This window comes from Scyliorhinus canicula, chromosome 7 (genome assembly GCF_902713615.1).
Source record: "Scyliorhinus canicula chromosome 7, sScyCan1.1, whole genome shotgun sequence".
NCBI lineage: Eukaryota > Metazoa > Chordata > Chondrichthyes > Carcharhiniformes > Scyliorhinidae > Scyliorhinus > Scyliorhinus canicula.
The window spans coordinates 34,466,718-34,490,870 of NC_052152.1; the positions used below are offsets into that span (position 1 = coordinate 34,466,718).

The following is a 24,153-nucleotide window of genomic DNA, read 5'->3' on the forward strand; positions in this document are numbered from 1 at the left end:
TTCCCGTACCAGCCTCCCCGAACAGGCGCCGAATGTGTCGACTAGGGGCTTTTCACAGTAACTTCACTGAAGCCTACTTGTGACAATAAGCGATTTTCATTTCATTTTTAGTGGAGCTGGTTGAACAATTAAATATCAGCCAGTACACCACAGAGACAATGCCCGTGTTCTTTTTCGAGATAGTACCATGGTTTATCCACCTGTATGGAGTTTGCACTCTCTCCCCTTGTCTGCGTGGGTTTCCTCCAGGTGCTCCGGTTTCCTTTCACATGTCCAAGAATGTGCAGGTTAGGTGAATTGGCCATGCTAAATTGCCCCTAGTATCCAAATATGTGCAGGTTAGGTGGGGTTATGGGGTTACGGGAATACAGCGGGGTAGTGGGTCTAGGTAGGATGCTCTTTCAGAGGGTCAGTGCAGCCTCGATTGGCCAAATGGCCTCTTTCTGCACTGTCGGAATTCTTTGGTTCTATGGTAGATGGGGACTTGTTTTAACATCTGGAAGGTGGCATCTCATATAATGCAGCACTCCCTCAGTGCTGCACTAGTGTGCTACCTTCGGTTTTGTGCTCAAGTCACTTGAGTAGGACCATAACCTATTAACAGAGGAGAGTATACGAATAATGGAGCCGCAGTTGAAACATTAATCAGATTAAATAAAAGCAGACCTATCCTCCTGCAGCTTTGAGTTCCTGAATCAAGATCTGCAAAAATAAGGACCTATAAGAAAGGAACGGGTTTAGATTTTCAGTCATAGTTCAATTCATGTCTTGGATGAAAGCAGTGGAAGAAATGAAAAAATATAGAAGAGCCTGTACAATGTAAACTGTGGGTATTCTCAGGATTGATCTGAATTTATCACCATGTCTTCTTACCTTGGCTTTGCCAAGGTAAGAGTGCCTTACGGAGAGTACAAAATGCACCCAGACTTTTTCCAGTGTCTCCCTCAGAGATGCTAGGAAGCTCGAGTTGTCACCCAGACAGACCAAACAATTCCAGTTTTCTTTGATTTGATTTGATTTATTACTGACACATGTATTAGTATACAGTGAAAAGTATTGTTTCTTGTATGCTGTACAAACAATGCATACCGTACCGAGGGAAGGAAGGAGAGACTGCAGAATATAATGTTACAGTTATAGCAAGGTGTAGAGAAACGATCAACTTAATAATGGAGGTAAGTCCATTCAAAAGTCTGATGGTAGTAGGGAAGAAGCTGTTCTTGAGTCGGTTGGTACGCCGATGCCGATGGGGGGGGGGTGTGGAGAGGGCGAGGCAATGCCAGTGCCCCCCCCCCCCCGCCCCGCCCCGGCAAGAACACCAAGAACAAAGAACAAACCACTGCCCGAGGGACCGCTCCAGGTGGGAGGGCAGGCCCTAGCACGAGGGAACGAGAGTAATGGAGAAGGGAGAGCAGGCGAGAGGGGGGCAGGGCAGGATGGGGGAAGAGCGGGCAGAAAACCGTAGAGGCCAGGCAGGGGAGAGGCGAGATAATAACCCCCGAGAGGGGGGCCACCGTAGTAGCAGGAAAGCTAGTGCCGGGGGGCACGCAACAAAGCAGGGCCGCAGCGCACCCGCAACAGGGGGGAGGTGCCAGGCAGGGGATGGGGTAGAACACCCATCTAAGTCGGGAGAGCAAACGGGGACAGGAATAGGGGATAGAGGGGCAAAGGAGGGAAGGAGGAGTATACGGGGGAGGAGGGAAAAGGGAGAGACGGGGGGTGGGGGGGGTGCAGGGAAGGAGGGACAAAAGAGGCTAGAAAAGGAACAGGGCTACAAAGTGCCACAACCAAGGGCTCGAAACAAGGAACCGCTGCAAGCACCCGCCCAGTACGGTCTCTGGGCGAAGGGAGGCCCCAGAGTGCAGGGGACTACCTGCGTGGCGGACACACAGTGGACGGCCATGGCAGGTGCCCCCGGGACAAGGGGAAACCCCGGAGTGCAGAGACCCGACCGCAAGGGGAGAGCAGCGACAGCGGCCATCCTGGACGGCCCCCTAACAGGGAAACCCCGGGGGGCAGGGGCGCGTCCACCAGATAAGTATGGTTAATCCCACAGGAGCGAGGGGGCAGAAGCCCCCCACCAGGATAATCACCAACAACGTATGGGGACTTAACGGCCCAGTGAAGAGATCCAGAGTCCTCACCCACCTCAGAAATATGAGAGCCGACATAGTCTTCCTCCAAGAGACGCACCTGAGGGAGCAGGACCAACTGCGGGTAAGAAAGGGTTGGGGGGGGGAGAGACTTCAACTGTGTACAGGATCCAAAGACAGACAGATCAAACCCCAAAACGGGGAAAACCTCAAGCATGGCAAGGGAACTCAGTCACTTTATGGAGCAGATGGGAGCAGTGGACCCCTGGAGGTTCACCCACCCAGGGGAGAAGGAATTCTCCTTCTTCTCCCCAGTATACAACATGTATACCAGAATTGACTTCTTTGTGGTGGGGAAAACGGGATAGACAAAGTGAAATACTCCGCAATTGTGATATCAGACCACGCTCCACATTACATGGACATGCGGCTAGAGACGGGAAGGGCCCAGCGCCCCACATGGAGGTTGGACGGTGCCTTACTAGCTGACAAGTCCTTCAGCGAAAGGATAGTGCGGGCCATAGCAGAGTACAAGGAGAACAACCAAAACGGGGAGGTCTCACCCTCCACGTTCTGGGAAGCGCTAAAGGCCGTATTAAGAGGGGAAATCATCGCCTTCAAAGCGCAAAGAGATAGGGAGGAAAGGGTGGCTAGGCAGCAGCTGGTCGACTCCATACTGGAGGTAGACCCTAAATACTCCGAGGCCCCGACCGTAGAGCTCCTCGCGGAGGGGAAAGAACTACAAAGGAGCTTTGACCTGCTCTCCACCAGGAAAGCAGTGCACCAACTCCGCCAGGCGCACGTGGGACCCTGTACGAACACGGAGACAAAGCCAGCCGCCTGTTGGCACACCAGCTGAGAAAGCAGACAGCCACCAGAGAAATTGCGCAAATCAGGGGTACCGGAGGCACGTTGGAAACAGAACCAGAGAAGATTAACAAAACCTTCAAGGCCTTCTACCAAGAGCTGTACACCTCAGAGCCCCCAAGGGGGAAGGCTGGGATGAACCGGTTCCTTGGTGGACTGGACATACCAGTCGTGGGAGAGGGCAGAAAACGGGGCCTGGAAGCACCACTAGCACTGGGAGAGATCATGGACAGCATTAGCTCCATGCAGATGGGAAAGGCGCCGGGACCGGACGGATTCCCGGTGGACTTCTACAAAAAATTTGCGACAACGCTGGCCCCACACCTGCAGGAGATGTTCACAGACTCGCTAGCTAGGGGCACACTGCCACCCATGTTAGCACAGGCCTCAATCTCGCTGATACCTAAGAAAGACAAAGACCCAACGGAATGTGGGTCATACAGACCCATCTCACTGCTGAACGCAGACACCAAAATACTGGCCAAAATGCTAGAAGACTGTGTACCTGAGGTGGTCACAGAGGACCAGATGGGCTTCGTCAAAGGTAGACAGCTTACCTCGAACATCAGGCGCCTGCTGAACATGATAATGACCCCCTCCGAGGAGAGAACACAAGAGGTGATCGTCTCCCTGGACGCAGAAAAGGCCTTCGACAGAGTAGAATGGAAATACCTCATAGAGGTACTGGAGCGGTTCGGGCTTGGAACAGGGTTCACTGCTTGGGTAAAGCTCCTATACAACGCTCCCATAACGAGCGTACGGACCAACAATACCAACTCCCAATACTTCCAGCTGCACAGGGGCACTAGACAAGGATGCCCACTGACCCCGCTCCTGTTCGCACTAGCGATCGAACCGCTAGCAATCGCGCTCAGGGCAGCAAAAAATTGGAGGGGGATCCGAAGGGGAGGCAGAGAGCACAGAGTCTCACTCTATGCAGATGACCTGCTCCTCTACATCTCGGACCCACAGAGCAGCATGGATGGAATCATTGCGCCCCTGAAAGAGTTTGGAGCCTTCCCGGGCTACAAACTCAACATGATCAAAATGAACGTACTGCCCATGTTCCTCTTCCTGTTTAGATCCATTCCGATCTACATCCCCAAGGCCTTTTTCAAAGCGCTGGACAAACTATTCATGGCGTTCGTATGGGGTGGTAAAAATGCTAGGATCCCAAAGAAGGTCCTACAAAAAACAAAATCCAGGGGGGGGGCTAGCCCTCCCAAACCTACAATTCTACCACTGGGCGGCAACAGCCGAGCGAGTAAGGCGATGGATCCAGGAGCCAGAGGCCGAGTGGGTGCGTGCGGAGGAGGCCTCCTGCGTGGGGACCTCCCTCCGGCCCCTCGCCACGGCAGCACTCCCATCCCCACCCAAAAAACACTCCAGCAGCCCAGTGGTCACAGCCACCCTCCAATCCTGGATCCAACTGCGGCAGCAATTTGGCCTGACCAAAATGTCGGACAAGGCGCCTATCTGCAACAACCATAGGTTCACACCAGCACTTTTTTAAAAAAAAAATTTTATTCAAGTTTTTTAACAATAACAAATTTTCTCCCCGCAATTTAAAACAAACAAGGCATGTTTCCACGCCAAAACAAAACAAGAAAAGAACTCTCCCCCCCCAAAATAAATAATAACAAATAGCAATACAAGAAAGAAGAAAATAACATAACAAACCCACCACTGCAAAAACACCCCCCCCGCCTCCAAGTTGCTGCAGAGACCGACCACTCTCTACCCCTTCGCCAGGAAATCGAGAAAGGGCTGCCACCTCCGAAAGAACCCCTGTACCGACCCCCTCAGGGCAAATTTCATCCTCTCCAACTTGATGAACCCAGCCATGTCATTGACCCAGGTCTCCGAACTCGGGGGCCGCATATCCCTCCACTGTAACAGAATCCTGCGCCGGGCTACTAGAGACGCAAAGGCCAGAATGCCGGCCTCTCTCGCCTCCTGCACTCCTGGCTCCAAAGCTACCCCAAAGATCGCGAGCCCCCAGCCCGGCCTGACCCTAGACCCAACCACTTCCGACAAAATCCCCACCACCCCCTTCCAAAACCCCTCCAGAGCCGGACATGCCCAAAACATATGGGTGTGGTTTGCTGGGCCACCCGAACACCTCCCATACCTGTCTTCCCCTCAGAAAAACCGACTCATCCTTGCCCCCGTCATGTGAGCCCTATGCAGCACCTTCAGCTGAATTAGGCTGAGCCGTGCCCAAGAGGAGGAAGAATTCACCCTCTTCAGGGTGTCCGACCACGTCCCATCCTCAATCTCTTCCCCTAGCTCTTCCTCCCATTTCGCTTTGAGCTCATCTACTGAGGCCTCCTCCTCCTCCTGCATCAGTTGGTAGATAGCCGAGATCTTCCCTTCCCCGACCCATGTCCCCGAAAGCACCCTGTCCTGCACCCACCTTGGCGGCAGCCGCAGAAACTCCTCCACCTGCCTCTTAACAAAGTCCCTGACCTGCATATACCTAAAAGCGTTCCCAGGGGGGAGGTTCCACTTCCCCACCAGATCCTCCAGAGTCGCGAACTTCCCATCCACGAAGAGGTCCCCAAACTGTCTGATGCCTGCCCTGTGCCAACTCCCAAATCCCCCACCCGTTCTCCCTGGCGCAAAACGGTGATTGCCCCATATCGGGGCCCAAACTGAGGCCTTCACTTCCCCCCTATGCCGCCTCCACTGTCCCCAGATTTTGAGAGACGCAACCACCACCGGACTCATGGAGTACTTTGCCGGGGGGAGTGGAAGTGGGGCCGTCACCAAGGCCTCCAGACTCGTACCCGCACAGGACGCTACCTCCAGTCTCTTCCATGCATCACCCTCCCCTTCCGTCACCCACCTGCGAATCATCGCCACGTTCGCAGCCCAATAATATCCACACAGGTTGGGCAGCGCCAGGCCCCCTACCTCCCTTCTTCGCTCCAAAAATACCCTCCTTACTCTCGGGGTCTTCCGCGCCCACACAAATCCCAGAATCGACATATTCACCCTTCTAAAAAAAGCCTTCGGGATCAACATGGGGAGACACTGGAAAAGAAACAAAAACCTCAGGAGCACCGTCATTTTAACCGACTGGACCCTGCCCGCCAACGAGAGCGGCAGCGCATCCCACCTCCTGAATTCCTCCTCCATCTGCCCCACCAGCCTCAAAATGTTAAGCCTATGCATAGCCCCCCAGGTCCTAGCCACGTGGACCCCAAGATACCTAAAGCTCCCCTCAGCCCTCCTCAACGGGAGTTCCCCTATCTCCCTCTCCTGACCCCCCAGGTGCAGGACAAACAGCTCGCTTTTCCCCACATGTAGCTTATATCCCGAAAAGTCCCCAAACTCCTCAAGTATCCTCAGCACCTCTGGCATCCCCTCAGCCGGGTCCGCAACATACAGCAGCAGATCATCTGCATACAGCGACAACCGGTGCTCCCCCCCCCCCCCCCCCCCCCGCACAATCCCCCTCCAACCCTTCGAGTCCCTCAGCACCATGGCCAGGGGCTCAATTGCTAACACGAAGAGCAGGGGAGACAAGGGGCACCCCTGCCTCGTCCCTCTGGAAAGCCGAAAGTCCTCTGACCTCCTCCCATTCGTCACCACACTCGCCACCGGGAAGCTGTACAGCAACCTCACCCAGCTAATGAACCCCTCACCAAACCCAAACCTCCGCAACACGTCCCACAGGTAACTCCACTCCACCCTATCGAAAGCTTTCTCCGCATCCATGGACGCCACTATTTCTGACTCCCCAGCCACCGGCGCCATCATCATAACATTCAGGAGCCTCCGCACGTTGGCATTCAATTGTCTCCCCTTTACAAACCCCGTTTGGTCCTCATGAATCACCGTCGGGACCACATCCTCCACCCTCCTGGACAGCACCTTTGCCAACAACTTGACATCTACGTTAAGGAGCGAGATCGGCCTATAAGACCCACACTGAAGGGGGTCCTTGTCCCGCTTCAGGAGTAATTGCCCTGGACATCGACGGGGACAAAGCTCCCCCCCCCCCTCCCTGGCCTCATTCAGGGTCCTCACCAGCAGCGGGCCCAGCAAATCTGAAAATTTCTTATAAAATTCCACCAGGAACCCGTCAGGCCCCGGCGCTTTCCCTGTCTGCATGCTTCCCAGCGCCTCCACCAGCTCCTCCAACTCAATTGGGGCCCCCATACCCTCCACCCGCTCGTCCCCTACTCTTGGGAACTCCAGCTTATCCAAAAAGCGGTCCATCCCGCCTGCTTCCCCGGGGGGTACCGCCCGGTACAGCCCCTCATAAAAGGATCTGAACACCCCATTGATGTCCTTTCCACCCCGCACTAAGTTCCCACCTGCATCCGTGGCTCCCCCAATTTCTCTAGCTGCCTCCCGCTTCCGGAGCTGGTGAGCCAACATCCGGCTTGCCTTCTCCCCGTACTCATACACCGCCCCCTGTGCCCGCCTCCACTGCGCCTCCGCCTTACGGGTGGTTAAAACATCAAACTCCACTTGGAGACAGCGCCGCTCCCTCAGATGCCCCTCCTCCAGGATGTCTGCATATCCTATCCACCCTGACCATTTCCTCCACCAGCCTCTCCCTCTCGACCCTCTCCCCCCTCTCCCTGTGCGCCCGAATAGATATCAGCTCCCCTCTAACTACTGCCTTTAGCGCTTCCCAAACCATCCCAACCTTCACCTCCCCGTTGTCATTGGTTTCCAGATACCCCTCTATACCCCTGTGGATCCGACCGCACACTTCCTCCTCTGCCAAAAGCCCCACATCCAACCTCCACAGCGGGCGTTGATCCTTCCCCTCCCCCAGCTCCAGGTCCACCAAATGTGGAGCATGATCAGAAATGGCTATCACCAAATACTCCGCCTCCACCACTCTCGGGATCAGCGCCCTGCTAAGCACGAAAGTCAATCCGGGAGTACGCCTTATGAACATGGGAGAAAAAGGAGAACTCCCTACCCCCCGGCTTCAAAAGCCTCCAAGGGTCCACCCTCCCATCTGATCCATGAACCCACTCAGCACCGAGGCCGCTGCCGGCCTCCTGCCCATCCTAGACTTCGAGCGGTCCAAAGACGGATCCAGCACCGTGTTAAAGTCCCCACCCAGAATCAATCCTCCTGTCTCCAGGTCCGGGATCAGGCCCAGCATACGCCACATGAAGCTCGCATCATCCCAGTTGGGAGCATAAACATTAACCAAGACCACCAGCTCCCCCTGAAGTCTCCCACTCACCATCACATATCGACTTGCACTATCCGCCACCACTTTGGACGCGACGAACGACAGGCTCTTACCCACCAAAATTGCCACCCCACGGTTCTTTGCATCAAGCCCCAAGTGAAACACCTGTCCCACCCAACTCTTTCTTAGCCTCACCTGATCCGTAACCCTGAGGTGCGTCTCCTGGAGCATAGCCACATCCGCTCCCAGCCCCCTCAAGTGAGCGAAGACCCGGGATCGCTTCACCGGACCATTCAGTCCCCTCACGTTCCATGTGACCAACCGAACTCGAGGGGCCGTCCCCTTCCCTCTACGCCGATCAGCCATAGCCCTTCCTCAACCCACCACATGCCCAGGGAACCCCCCAAGCCCGCTCCCCATGATGGCAAACCCCCCTCCCAACCCCCCCCTTCACCATCCATTCCCTTACAGTCCCTGCAGCAACAACCCGGCACCCCCCCCCTCCTCCTCCTCCCCCTCAAACCCCCCCCCGCCACCCCAAGTTAGGGCCCCCCCCAGCTGCGTTACCCCCAACATTATGCTTCCGTGAGTCAGCTGACTTCTGCTGACACCGGCTACTCCCGCCATAACCACGACCCCCTCCCCCCCCGATGCAACACAGCCGCCAATCCCTCCCGCCCAGCGCCGGCCCCGCCCCCAATTCCTCTGGTGTGGGAAGAAAGCACGCGCTTCCAACCCGAGCCCCGCCCCTCGACCCAACACGCGGGAAAAAGACAGACACATGACCCATCGGGACCTCAAACTACTCCCCAACCCACCAGTGGAAAAAACAAAAAAACCCACTACAATAAATAACCAACAGCCCCAAAGAAACCCCGAAAGAACCCAAATAACCATAACTAAAATAGCAAAAACGGCGAAAACAAACAGGAAACAACCATCAGCAAACACAGCCACTATGGGCGAAAGAATACCCAAGAGGGCAAAGCCTCCAAGCAAAGTACATTTCCCCCCAGCCCACCAGTCCTCAGTCCAAATCCAAGTTCTTAGCCTGGACAAAAGCCCAGGCCTCCACCGGAGAGTCAAAATAGAGCTGGCGTTCCTTGTACGTGACCCAGAGGTGAGCCGGCTATAGAAGACCAAACTTCACCCCCTTCCTGTGGAGCACTCCCTTCGCTCGATTGAAGCCAGCCCTTCTCCTCGCCACCTCCACGCTCCAGTCCTGAAAAATCCGAACGTCCATGTTCTCCCACCTGCTGCTCCTCTCCTTCTTCGCCCACCTCAACAAGCACTCCCGGTCAACCAAGCGGTGAAAACAGACCAGCACCACCCTGGGCGGTTCGTTCAGCCTGGGCTACACTGCAGCACTCGAAGGGCACCTTCCAGCTCCAGGGGACCACTAAACGACCCCGCACCCATCAGCGAGTTTAACATTAGGACCACATAGGCCGCCAAATCCGAACCTTCCAGCCCCTCCGAGAGGCCCAAAATCCGTAGATTCTTCCGGCGGGAGCGGTTCTCCATCTCCTCCATCCTCACCTGCCATTTCTTGTGCAGTGCCTCGTGCGATTCCACTTTCACTGCCAGGCCCAAAAGCTCATCCTCATTCTCCGAAGCCTTGTGCCGCAGCTCCCGAATCTCCCCGGCCTGAGCTGTCTGAGTCGCCACCAGTTTGTCCAGCGAGGCCTTAAACGGCTCCAAAATCTCAGCTTTGAGCTCCTTGAAGGAGCGCTGAAGCAGCTCCTGCTGCTCCCGCGCCCACAGCTGCCACGCCGCTGCTGCTTCCCCGCCCGCCGCCATCTTGCCTTTTCTGCCTCTCGCCGTTCTCTGAGGTAAAACCGATTTTTGGCCCGCTCCACTGCGAGTCCAGTCCATCCACCGGCTGCTGGGCACACTGGCTGTGTTTCCCCCCGGGGGAAAAGTCAAAACAGCACCGTTGTGGGCTCTTAAAAGAGCCCGAAAGTTAAAAAAAAGAGGGAGCTGGCGAACGTGCGGCTTAGCTCCGCATTGCCGCCACCGGAAGTCCGGTTCACATCAGCACTGACTGACGCCACCTTCAAAAGGTGGAGGCAGGACAGAGGGACACTGACAGTCAGGGACCTATACACGGACGGCAGGATCGCAACACTAGACGAACTGACAGAGAAATTTCAGCTAGCCAGGGGGAATGTGCTACGGTATCTGCAGCTCAAAAACATCCTACGAAAGGAGACAAGGACGTACCCACAACCGCCACGACAGACACTACTGGAAGACCTACTGGACGCAAGTATCCTAGATAAAGGGAACTGTAGCGACATGTATGACCGGCTGGTAGAAAGGGCCGACACCGTACTGGACGCAACAAGAAAGAAATGGGAGAAGGACCTGGGGATTGAGATAGGGTGGGGACTCTGGAGCGAGGCACTGAATAGGGTCAACTCCATCGCCACGTGCGCAAGGCTCAGCCTGACGCAACTAAAAGTGGTACCTAGAGCCCACTTAACAAGAACCCGTATGAGTAGGTTCTTCCCGGAGGTGGAGGACAGATGTGAACGGTGCCAAAGAGGCCAGGCCAACCATGCCCACATGTTCTGGTCTTGTCCCAGGCCCGTGGAGTACTGGACAGCCTTCTTCAAGGCCATGTCCAGAGTGGTGGGGGTGAGGGTGGAGCCATGCCCGAAAATGGCGGTCTTCGGGGTCTCGGACCAGCCAGATCTATTCCTGGGGAGGAGGGCGGACGCCCTTGACTTTGCCTCCCTGATCACCCGCCGTAGAATCCTGTTTGGCTGGCGGTCAGCAGCACCACCCAGAGCTGCAGACTGGCTGTCCAACCTCTCGGAATCTCTCCAAATGAAGAAAATCAAATTCGCCATCCGAGGGTCGGACGACGGCTTCCACAGAACGTGGGAGTCATTCATGCAACTGTTCCGGGACCTGTTTGTGGCCAACGAACAAGAGGAAAAATAGGTGAGTGGCCATGAATCAGGGGGAAATGGTCGGGAGTCGGGGGAAGGTAGCCGGGGCATGGAGGGGAGAGATGGACTGGGAGAGAGGGGGAGGGGGGGAGAAACGGCTAAACCTGAGGAGGGAGGGGCGAACCACAGGGGGGAGGGGGGAAGACAGCTAAACCTGGGGAGAACCGTGGAGGGGGGGACGGGAGAGGAGGGCCGGTGGGGGGCAGGGAAGCGGGAGCTGGAGGGAGGACACGGGATGCCAAAACGTGCATGACATCTCCAGGAACGGGGAACGAGGAAACTAGCGAGGGAGGACGGGAGGAGCGGCAGAAGCGGGGGCGAGCGTGGGACGGCAGCGAGACCCGTCCGGGAGGGGCTGGCGACAACAACACACAGCACAGCCAAATATCGCACACTGTGATTTTCTCCCCGGCACCCAAATGTGTGCTTGCCCCCCCCCCCCCCCCCCCCCAAAAGTCCCCGCCGCTCCGCAGGCAGTCGCCTACTTACGTGATGTGGGTAATTTTGCCAGGTGTACAGAGCTGCCGCTGTCGAGCTGGTGCACAATACCCCACCAGTTATTCCATTTCATATGTTATTGTATTTTTTTATGTTGGGGTGTGCCCTTCTCCTCCAAATGTGTGTGTATATATATATATACACATGTGTTTCTTATTCTGTGTACATAACGGTAATTGGACCTTGTTCAAAAAAACCCAATAAAAACATTTACCAAAAAAAAGAAGCTTGGCACCATCCAAGACAAAGCAGCCCACTTGATTGCTCCTCCTTCCACAAACATTTAAACCCTCCACCACCAACAAACAATGGCAGCCGTGTATACCATCTGCAAGGTACACTGCAGTAACTCACCAAGGTGCCTTAGACAGCACCTTCCAAACCCACGGCCACTACCATCTAGAACCCAGGAGCATCAGATACGCGGGAACCCCACCACCTGGAGGTCCCCTCCAAGTCAATCACCACCCCGACTTGGAAATATATTGCCGTTCCTTCACTGTCGCATTCTTGCACCACAAAGTGTTTATGTTCATTAAGTATAGGGTCATTTATATAAGAAAATACAACTTTCATTTATTACAGCATCTTTAACATCAGAAAAAAAAAAAAAAATTTGCTTCACAAAGGCCAAAAAAAAAGGAAATACTTGATCGGGCTACTGGAAGTTTGGTTCGACGGTTGGATTTTAAGGATGTTCTCAAAGAAGGAAAGGAGATGAAGAGATAGAGGGGTATCCAGAGTATAAGGCCTTCCTGCTGTTTTTCAGTGCATGTCACCGAATAGTTTAATAACATCTATAAGTCAGACACGGGCCGGAATTGTCTGACCATTCACACTGGCGGAATCTTCTGGTCGCACCCCCGCCCTGGTGTATTCAACAGGAAACCCCGTTGACAATGGCGAGACCAGATGATCCCACCTCTGGCCAATGGTGAGTTGCGTGGAAAATCCGCCCACATTGTTTGAAAATAATTACCTAAAAATTCTTATTGATGATTTCAATAAGAAATCCATTTAACAATGAAAATACTTAGCACTGGGTTATTATCTGGTGTTAGGACTGTGTGCATTAGCAAGGGATGGAACTCTTATTTGGTTAAGCTGTCGTTTTTAACCATGCAACCAAGAAACATCCAATGGGAAAAGATGGGTGTAAAAGACTGGCACTGGTTGTAAATGGACAGGAACATGTTACTTGACAAATAATGCACCTTCTTTCATTGAGTTACACTGCACGAGTGTGTGTCAAGTAAACAGAAAAGAGCAACTCACACTTTGGGCGATAGCGCAAAATGGATGATAGTTATTCAGGCACACATTATATCTCTCTCTCTATTTTAATTTCCACTGAAATCAATTACTTCTGTGTCCAGCGCTTTGGAACTGGTAACGGTACTACAAATCTGCAAATTGTTGTTGACCGTCAACTTGTGACAATAACACCTAACCAGGTTGTTCTTCATTTTTTTGATGTGAATTTAAGATAGCTACTATAGCCTGGCAAGTTTCTGGGGTGGATATCTCTTTATTGTACTATTCAACTCTGGAAATGCTCAGAAAAAATAAAAACAAGTTCAATTATTTATGTTCGTATTTTGAAAATACCTCAGCATCTGGTGTCTGCATGCAATTAAAGAAAAAGCAGGGCGGCACGTGGCACAGTGATTAGCACCGCTGCCTACAGCGCTGAGGACCCAGGTTTGAGTCCCGGCCCCGCGTCGCTGTCCGTGTGGAGTTTGCACATTTTCCCCGTGTCGGCGTGGGTTTCACCCCCACAACCCAAAGATGTGCAGGATAGGTGGATCGGCCATGCTAAATTGCCCCTTAATTGGAAAAAATAATAATTGGGTACTCTAAATGTATTTATTTTTAAATTAAAGACGCAGAGATCAACCCTAAAATTGGGAGAAATTATTTGTTTTACATTTATCACCCAAAGTCATAATTAACTCCACAACGTTAACACTCACATGGAATACTTGAGCAAGCTAATTACTTTCATCCACTCAAAGCACCTTTATTATTCTGTTCTCTCAGCTAATGATACAGAGAAATAAGAGAAAGCTGAAAGACAAAGAAACCAAGGAAACAGCATAAATGTTGTATGTTAGATATTTTACCCTTCCAGTTCTTCTGTCCAAATCTTCATCACTGACAGTGGGCACAATATCAAGAAAGGATCTTTCTCCTTTTGTCTTCCAATTAGGTAGAGGAGAAAAGATATTGACTGAAAATGAGAACAGAAATGTAATTATATTTACAATAAATGTAAATCTGCATCAAATCCTGTCCACCCATGAATCCAGTCCTTGATGACATACAAGGTAGTCCCCCAATCCCTGCAAGTAGGGAGTGAAGGCAGACACCCTTGGTCTTTGCCTCACTAATTGCTCGGAGATGAGCTCTGCTGGGTGGAGTTCCTTTTCTCTGCCCAGCGCCTCTGTATGGTTGGGGGACCTAATGGAGTTCTTGTACCTGAGGAAAGTCAAATACACCGTCAGGGAGTCGGTTGAAGGGTTCTACCAGCAGCCATCAGGAATTAATAAACGTGGGGGGAGTTGGTCTGCAGTTGTTTTGTTTGCTGGGTTTGTTGTAGTTTTTGTGTCTTGGTGGATGGGTGGGTACGGTTGTTTAGGGTGTTTGTTTTGTAGGTTTTGTGTATAATCCACTGTGGGGAATTTGGGGTTTGATGTAAAATGTATTATAAAAATGGAAAATCTTTAATAAAAAAATTATTTTTAAAAGAGAAAGCAACGATCAACACTAAATATACTTTTATTGAAATGTATTCTTGTTCAAGTATTCTGAAGACAAATGTGTTCAAAAGCACAAAATACGAAGCCACTTGGAGGTGCAGAATTTAAATATTGCTGAAACGTGGGATGTTTTGCTGAAGCTTTCTGTCTTGCACTCATCAGGACAAATGCAAGAATACCAAATTTCAAATAATTACAACAATTTATACTAAAGGAGAAAAGGATGCTGATTGGTTACAAAGTCGACGCTGATTGGCCATGGAGAAAACAACAGAGAATTATGGGCTCCCCAGAACAGCAGCAACCAGAGTATACCAAGCTCAAATTGCATCCTCATGCACTTGTCTGCAGTCACCTTCTTCTTCTTAGGAATTCCCTCAGGATTGAAGATGGCTTACATCCACTCTGGTTTGATGAGTTAGGAGGTGGCCGATAAGTCCAACGTACATTCTGCAGAAACTGCTACATACCGGGCTGGCGGTACTCAGAGGGTCACATGGTTGTGTTTTTGGGAGGTTTGTGCTCTCTCTCCTATGCTTCAACTTCACGTCTGCGAGTTCTGATAAACTTTCTTGACATGTTTGGTGCCATACCAAATGAACCTTTTTGGTTATAAACCAGGGACTCCCATGAGTCAACAGAGATGTTTGACCTCTTTAAAGGTGCTTTGTGAACATTCCAAAAAGTCTTACTGTTATCCTCCAGATAGTATCCTGATGACTGAATTTGGAGTAGATCCATTGCTTCAGGGTTCTGGTGTCAGGAATATGAATGGCAAGTCCTGCCCAGCAGAACTGGCTTTGAGTGATTAGCACCTCAATGCTGGATATGTTGACTCCTGACAGCTCAGGATCACCTTTCTTCCCAACAGATTTGGAGGATATAGCAAAGGCACCACTTGTGGTACTTGTCCAGGTTCCTGAGATGTCTGTTGTAGATTGTCCAAGTCTCCAAAGCATATAGGAGCGTGGGGAACACTGCTGCCTGGTAAACCATGACCGTGATCTTGGGTTTGATATCCTTGTCCTTAAATACTCTCTTCATCAGTCGGTAAAAGGCAGAGCTGGCTCACTGGTGGTGATGATAAATTAGGTTCCCAAGATACGGGAAATCATACACATTTTCCAGGATCTCACTGTTGATCTTATTCGATGAGGGGATGCTTGTGCTGTGGGAGCTGGAAGAGGGCCTTAAATTTTACAGGTGTTTAGTGAAAGGCCTATTCTCTTATGGGAAGGAGTCAATAATAACTTCTGAGTGAGCACACACACAAGCATTGTCTGCATACTGTAACTCAGTGACTGAAGGTGGAGTGATTTTAGCTTTGGATTGAAGGTAACAGAGGTTACTTTGGTGCTCTAAAAATGATCTCCACACAAATAATTTGTTGACTGCGACCTGCTGTCTTGCCGCAAGGAAGAAAGATTGTTGGAGCAATGACACCACCTTGTTTGCTACCAATCTTGACTTAGGTAGGGTCCGTGGTTGTTCCAGTCGTGAGAGTGTGGTGATATGATCTGCATACTCGTCTGCCATTGGGCCAGAACGTCGGCTTACCATTGGCCCTGGTCGGTCATGTGCCTCTCGACCGATTGGCCGAGAGGCTGAGTTAACGACGCCTCTATTAACGAGGTATAAATGCTCAGACGCCTGACGATCGTCCCTTTCCACTGTAGACGATCGCAGAGCTGTGTTCTAGTCAATTAAAGCCAGACTTTGGTAAATCACTCGCCTCGCGTACAATCGATGGTACATCAATTTAATTTACTACGACTTTGAAGATGGAGTTCCGCATCAAGCCCGAATGCCTCCGCATCAGCCCGCAAACTCCGAACTCTGCAGAACTTTTCCAACTCTGGCTGACTTGCCTCGAAGGGTTCCTAGCATCTACAACCACCCCCCCCCCCCCCCCCCCAAAACCGGGGCACACAGAAGCTGCACGTCCTCCACTCCAGCGTGGGTATTGACGCTTACGCAATAATCAAAGAGGAAACGGATTATGATGACGCTATACAAAAGCTAAAAGGACAATTCATCAAACCGATCAACAGGGTATTCGCTCGACATCTGCTGGCCACCAGAAAGCAGGTCCCCGGTGAGTCTCTAGACCAATACGCCCGGGCCCTCTATGCCCTGGGGAGAGGTTGCGCCTGTGTAGCGGTGTCCGCTACAGAGCACATGGAGCTACTCATCAGAGACGCTTACGTGGCTGGGATGCTGTCTCCCGTGATCCGCCAGCGGATGCTGGAAAGAGACGAACTCAATTTAACTGAGACGCTGACTCTCTCCGCCTCCCTGGAGGTCGCACCTATGACCCTGGCCAGGCCGCCTCCTGGCACGCTTCCCACCCGCCACCCACCGCTCCCGGCCTCCCTCAGGCTTGTGCCGCGGGGCGCCCCGATAAATCCGCGGGGCCCCGCTGCTACTTTTGCGGGTACGCTAAACACCCTCGCTCGCGCTGCCCAGCCCGCTCCGCCCTCTGTAAGAGCTGCGGAAAGAAGGGCCACTATTCCACGGTCTGCCAGGCCAAAACGCTGGCTGCGGCGCTTCTGGAAGCTGCACAGCACTGCTCCCCCCGCCCCCCCGCACCTGGCCTGCGCGCCTTACCTCCTCCCGCAGCTGATGCACCTAACTCACCTCCTGGAGCCGGCCTGCGCGTCCCCACAGCTGATGCACCTAACCGGCGTCCTGGAGCCGGCCTGCACGTCCCCACAGCTGATGCACCTAACCGGCATCCTGGAGCCGGCCTGCGCGTCCCCACAGCTGATGCACCTAACCGGCGTCCTGGAGCCGGCCTGCGCGTCCCCACAGCTGATGCATGTTACTCACCTCCTGGAGCCGGCCTGCGCGTCCCCACAGCTGATGCATGTAACTCACCTCCTGGAGCCGGCCTGCGCGCCTCACCTCATCAGCTCGCAGCGCCGGCAACGCTAGCTCCGCCACCAGCAGCCACGAGGGCTTCCTGGGCGCCGCCATCTTGGGGAACAGACCTCACATGTGGATCCTGGCCACCGACTTCCAGGTCTGCCACGCAAGGTCCCTCCAGCATCGAATCGGACAGCGACGACGGATTTTCTCCATGGCTCGCGGCCGTTCAACTCGACCAGTCTCATCCACGCACGCTCGCCAAAACGACTACGCTGATCCACCTCAACGGCCACGAGACGGGCTGCCTGCTGGACTCCGGGAGCACAGAAAGCTTCGTTCACCCTGACACGGTAAGACGCTGCGCCTTCCCTGTCCATCCCGTAACACGCAAAATCGGTTTAGCCTCAGGTTCGCACTCCGTCCACATCACCGGGTGCTGCATCGCGGACCTCACGGTCCAAGGGAAGGTTTTTAAAAATTATAAATTCCTTGTCCTCCCTGACCTTTGCGCACCGGCACTCCTAGGACTGGACTTCCAGTGCAACCTGCAGAGCTTGACCTTTCAATTTGGCGGCCCTATACCCCCCCCCCCTCACTGTCTGCAGCCTCGCGTCCCTCAAAGTGGACCCTCCCTCCCTGTTTGCTAACCTCACCCCCGATTGCAAACCCGTCGCCACACGGAGCAGACGGTACAGCGCCCAGGACCGATCCTTCATCAGGTCCGAGGTCCAGAGGTTGCTGACGGAAGGGGTCATCAAGGCCAGCAACAGCCCCTGGCGAGCCCAAGTGCTGGTGGTCCGGACGGGGGAGAAAAACCGGATGGTCATCGATTATAGCCAAACCATCAATCGGTTTACGCAACTGGACGCGTATCCTCTCCCCCGTATTTCTACCATGGTAAACGAGATCGCGACATGCAAGGTCTTCTCCACTGTGGACCTTAAGTCTGCTTACCACCAGCTCCCCATCCGCACGAGTGACCGACTGTACACCGCGTTAGAGGCTGATGGGCGCCTCTACCACTTCCTTAGGGTTCCGTTTGGTGTCACAAATGGGGTCTCGGTCTTCCAATGTGAGATGGACCGAATGGTCGACAAGTACGGATTACAGGCTACCTTCCCGTATCTTGATAATGTCACCATCTGCGGCCACGACCAGCAGGACCATGACGCCAACCTCCAGAAATTCCTCCAAACTGCAAAACTCCTTAACCTCACGTACAATAAGGATAAATGTGTGTTTAGCACCGACCGCCTAGCCATCCTCGGCTACGTAGTGCGTAACGGAGTAATAGGCCCCGACCCCGAACGCATGCGCCCCCTGATGGAACTCCCCCTCCCCAATACCCCCAAATCCCTCAAACGCTGCCTGGAGTTCTTCGCATACTACGCCCAATGGGTTCCCAATTATGCTGACAGGGCCCGTCCCCTCATGCAAACCACAACCTTTCCACCGTCGACGGAGGCCTGCCAGGCCTTTAGCCGCATCAAAGCGGACATCGCAAAGGCCACGATGCGCGCCATCGACGAGGCCCTCCCCTTCCAGGTCGAGAGCGACGCATCAGAAGTAGCTCTGGCGGCCACCCTGAACCAAGCGGGCAGACCCGTGGCCTTCTTCTCCAGAACTCTCCAGGCTTCCGAACTCCGCCACCCCTCTGTGGAAAAGGAAGCCCAGGCCATAGTCGAAGCCGTGCGACATTGGAGGCACTATTTGGCCGGCAGGAGTTTTACCCTCCTCACAGACCAACGGTCAGTAGCCTTCATGTTTGATAATGCACAAAGGGGCAAGATCAAAAATGACAAGATTTTACGGTGGCGGATCGAGTTGTCCACGTACAACTATGATATCTTGTATCGTCCTGGGAAGCTCAATGCGCCTCCTGATGCTCTGTCCCACGGTACCTGCGCCAGCGCACAGACAGACCGCCTCCGCTCCCTCCACGCAGACCTCTGCCATCCAGGGGTGACCCGCCTACACCATTTCATTAAGGCCCGCAACCTGCCCTACTCCATCGAGGAAGTCAGGTCAGTAACCCGTGACTGCCACATCTGCGCCGAGTGCAAACCGCACTTCTACCGCCCCGAGCGCGCACACCTGATCAAAGCATCCCGCCCCTTCGAACGTCTTAGCATTGACTTCAAGGGGCACCTTCCCTCTAACAACCGCAACATTTACTTCCTGGCGGTTATCGATGAACACTCCCGCTTCCCCTTCGCCATTCCCTGTCCCGACATGACCACATCGACCGTCATTAAGGCCCTACTCTCCATCTTCTCACTGTTCGGCTACCCCGCGTACATACACAGCGATCGGGGGTCCTCATTTATGAGCGACGAGCTGCGTCAATTCCTGCTCGACAGGGGCATCGCCTCTAGCAGGACGACCAGCTATAACCCTCGGGGTAACGGACAGGTCGAGCGGGAGAATGGTACCATCTGGAAGACCATACTACTGGCCCTCCGGTCCAGAAATCTCCCTATTTCCCGATGGCAAGAGGTGATCCCCGATGCCCTGCACTCTATCCGCTCACTCCTCTGTACTGCAACTAATCAGACACCTCATGAGCGTCTTTTTGTTTTCCCCAGGAAGTCGTCCTCCAGATCCCCTCTCCCGACGTGGCTGGTCACCCCCGGGCCCATCTTGCTCCCGAAGCATGTGCGGGTGCACAAGTCCGACCCGTTGGTGGAGCATGTCCAGTTACTCCATGCTAACCCGCAGTACGCGTATGTGGAGTACCCCGATGGTCGGCAGGACACAGTCTCCCTCAGGGACCTGGCACCCGCCGGCGTGCGGCCCCCCCCACCACAGACCCCCCCTCCCCTTTTTCACCCCAGCACCCCACTCAGCTTCCCCAACCCTCATCCATGGCGTCTCCGCGGCCAGCTCAGGTGACGGAGACTACTCGAAGTCTATCGCTCCCGGACTCCAGGACATCAGCAGGACCATCAGCCGATCCGACGACAACTCCTCCACTGCGGCGCTCGGCTGGGACGTCAAGGACCACCAAAAGACTGATCGAATCCTTCTAGAGTTCTACAGCCCCATGGACTTTCTTTTTGTAAATATCGTTATGTCTGGGCCAGTGGGAAGCCCCCAAATTCGATACAGGTACGGAGAGAAAATTATTCTCCCGACGGCTACTCATATCACCAGTTCTCCCCCCTCCCACCCCACCCTGGGTCTCGTTCACACCCCCCCCCCCTTTCCTTCTCCGTAAGGGGTGAATGTGGTGATAAGATCTGCATACTCGTCTGCCATTGGGCCAGAACGTCGGCTTACCATTGGCCCTGGTCGGTCATGTGCCTCTCGACCGATTGGCCGAGAGGCTGAGTTAACCACGCCTCTATTAACGAGGTATAAATGCTCAGACGCCTGACGATCGTCCCTTTCTACTGTAGACGATCACAGAGCTGTGTCTAGTCAATTAAAGCCAGACTTTGGTAAATCACTCGCCTCGCGTACAATCGATGGTACATCAGAGAGTCACAGCTTGCTTGTCATTATGGAGCAGGTGGAGGATGATGGCAAATTTCTGAGGGCAACCCTTTTGAGGAGGACACAACATAAGCCTTCACAGTTGGCAGAGTCAAAGGCTCTCTTAAGATTGAAAAAGACCACGTACAGCAGTCCATGCTGTTCTTGCTCAAGAACATAAGAATGCAAGAAATAGTTTTTCTTACATTTTCTGCATAGCGAAAGTCATGACTGTGTTGCCTCTCAATGGGTAAAAAGCATACTGATTCATCGAGTCTGCACTACTCCTTGGAAAAAGCACCCTACCTAAGCTCACACCTCCACCCTATCCCCATAACCCAGCAACCCCACCTAACCTTTTTGGACACTAAGGGCAGTTTAGCATGGCCAATCCACCTAACCTGCACATCTTTGGACTGTGGGATAAACCACAGCACCCGGAGGAAACCCATGCACACACGGGGAGAACGTGCAGACTCAGCACAGACTGACTCAAGCCAGGAATCAAATCTGGGACCCTGGAGCTGTGAAGCAACTGTGCTAACCACTGTGCTACCATGCCACCCAACCATTGTGCTACCGTGCCGCCTGCATTCTGGGCTGGGATGGCACGAAGGCTGAGGTGGATGGGGTACGGAGCTGAGCACGTTAAAGTCAAAGAGAGCTCTTCAAAATGTTCTCTTCAGTGAATACTGACCGCTTCTTTGGTCTTGGTGAGCTCCCCTCCATGCTTGTCTCTCAGCACTAAAGAAAATGGGGCAGCACGGTGGCGCAGTGGTTAGCATTGCTGCCTCACGGCGCCGAGGTCGCAGGTTCGATCCCAGCTCAGGGTTTGTGTGGAGTTTTTTCTTATATTTCGGGGCTGGTTTAGCACACTGGGCTAAATTGCTGGCTTTTAAAGCAGACCCAGGCAGGCCAGCAGCACGGTTCAATTCCCGTACCAGCCTCCCCAAACAGGCGCTGGAATATGGCGACTAGGGGTTTTTCACAGTAACTTCATTGAAGCCTACTCGTGACAATAAGCGATTTTCATTTCATTTCATTTCAAATGCCGATGTCCAAGCGTGGTTGGATCGCCTGCACTCTTTCTACCTGCAATTTGCTCTTTACGTCACAGGCTTTATGTTGTACTGCTGGCTTCAGATACCTGCCCGATTCCTGGTTATATCTTGAGGCGAGAATGTTTCCAGTCAGCAAAAGCTTTGCACTCGCACTTGATTGTGTCCTGTAGTGCTTGATTACTTTCATCAAACCAGTCAGTTTTTTAAAAATAAATTTAGTGTACCCAATTCATTCTTGTCCCAATTGAGGAGCAATTTATCGTGTTCAATCCACCTACCTTGCACATCCTTGGGTTGTGGGGGTGAAACACATGCAAACACGGGGAGAATGTGCAAACTCCACACAGATAGTGACCTAGAGCCGGGATCAAACCTGGGACCTCGGCACTGTGAGGCAGCAGGGCTAACCCACTGCGCTGCCCCATCAAACCGGTCATTATATTTCCTGGTAGAGGCCAAGGACCTTCTTGCAGGTGCTTATGATGGACATTAGGGTCACCAGGCACTGTGTGCACACCATAGCTCCAGGTGGAGGATGAGAGATTGGCAGTGAGGCGTTGACTGAGAAGAGCCGTCTTTGTGGGGTCCTTTAGGCCTTCAAGTTAATTTCCTTGTAGTATTGCTTCTGCTGGCGACACTGTTTGGGGGGGGGGGGGGGGGGGGGGGGGCTAGGCTGATGAACAAGGTAGATTGGATAAGGTAGTCATCAGTCCATCAATCGTCAGTACCTGTCATGATACATGCGACGTGGGTCTACCTTTTAAGACAGGGGTAGATAGATTCTTGTAAGGGAAGGAAATCAAAGGTAGATGGGAATGTGGTATGTGGAACATAAACAGATCAACCACTTTCTTATTGAATAGCACAGCAGGCTTGAGGAGCCAAATGGCCTACTTCTGCTCCTATTTTGTATGTTCGACATTTCAGCAGTCCTTGCTCAAATGAGGACATAGGTGAGCAGCTGCCAGTGTTTAGAATAGTGTAGTAATGCCTGGGCTACATATGCTAGGCAGTAAAAAAGGATGAACAATTCCTAACTTTGCTTTCGCATAAGTATCTAAGGCATCATTTGGCAGGGCATGGTCATCAACTCAGAGATCCTGGGGCATGCTAATTTCATCAACATTCACACATTGCTAAGGCAATTATGCATGTGCTGTTTCAACCACTTTGATCTCATGGATGACGGCCATATATTTAAAGACCTTCTATACTGTGAACTGGCCACTGAATCATGACCTCCTGGGCATCCATTCTTCCGCTACAAGGACACTGAAAGCAAGATAGGAAGATGGCAGATATTGACAGTGAAAGTTGGGCGACAGTCACATATAGTTGTGACCTTTTCTGGAGGAGTATTGGAAGAGGCAAGCAGAAATGGATCGCTTAGCTGGCCGAGAAGAGAGTTCAGAGCAAACAAAAGGCTCCAAATTCTGCACTTTCTCCGTCCTCTGTCTTATCTGCAGAAAATGTGGCAAAGGCTACCATGCCAGAGTGAGCCTCCTGAGCTACAGCAGGCAATATTTTAAAGTTGCCACCATGGCGTTAACAACTGGCTCCAAAGATGGAAGGCTGCCATGTATTTTTAAAGAGAAACTGCATGCCCTGCAGTGTAACTTCTTCCCCATCTGCTAGAGTACAGTTGAAGAATGCAGGGGTATTCTGGCCAAAGTTTTAAAATGGGGTTTGAGCACAGCAAGAGACCACAGTTGGAATGTACCATTATCCTAGATATTCCCATGGAGGTGGAAAGTTTGGCAACACAGTACTGGTAGAGGTGGCATGACTGTGTGGGAGTTACAAAATTGATCTCTGATTTTGTTAAAGCAGGATCCAGCATATTGTAACATAAGCTGCAACTTATCTGCATTCATCCAAATCCAGGTGAATGAGATAACGGTCAATTAGAACAGTTCTGTGACTTCAAAACCTTGGTGAGCAAAACGGTCACAATTAAATGGCCAATGTGATTGCTGGAAAGCAACATCAGTTATTTATTACCATTTAAAACAAGCTGACTTGAGTAATAGCAACCATTTAATATTAATAAAAGTCTTGCTAACACAATAAGTTTTATATCAGCTGTCTTACCTGACATGTTTTACCAAGACCCATCTCATCTGCGAGGATGCTGCCATGTTGAATACTATGGCATTGAGCCAGCCAATTTAAGCCCATAAGTTGGTATGGACGAAGGCTTATACCTAAAAAGAAAAATATTACTGGTAAGAGCCTACCATTTGATATGGTAATAAATAGGCGGTATGCTAAAGGATATTGGCTGAGGGAAAGTTGGAGGACAGAAGGCAAAGATAAGCATAAAAGGAGATATTCCAGACTGGTAAACTAAGGTGAGATTTGTTCAAAGTTAAGGCTGTTTGTATTTACAATACAGTTAAATTATTGGAT

At 52.4% G+C, this 24,153-nt stretch overlaps 1 protein-coding gene across 1 annotated transcript in view; it reads right to left on the bottom strand.

Annotated features, from left to right (window-relative positions):
* The window catches only part of chd1l (chromodomain helicase DNA binding protein 1-like), a 160,007-nt gene that overhangs the window by 131,365 nt on the left and 4,489 nt on the right, over nucleotides 1-24,153 (bottom strand). The window contains exons 2-3 of the mRNA XM_038801727.1: nucleotides 23,836-23,948; nucleotides 13,706-13,812 (exon numbers count right to left, since the gene is read on the bottom strand). Coding sequence (XP_038657655.1) covers nucleotides 13,706-13,812; nucleotides 23,836-23,948 — 220 coding nt within the window. The remainder of the gene's footprint in view (nucleotides 1-13,705; nucleotides 13,813-23,835; nucleotides 23,949-24,153) is intronic.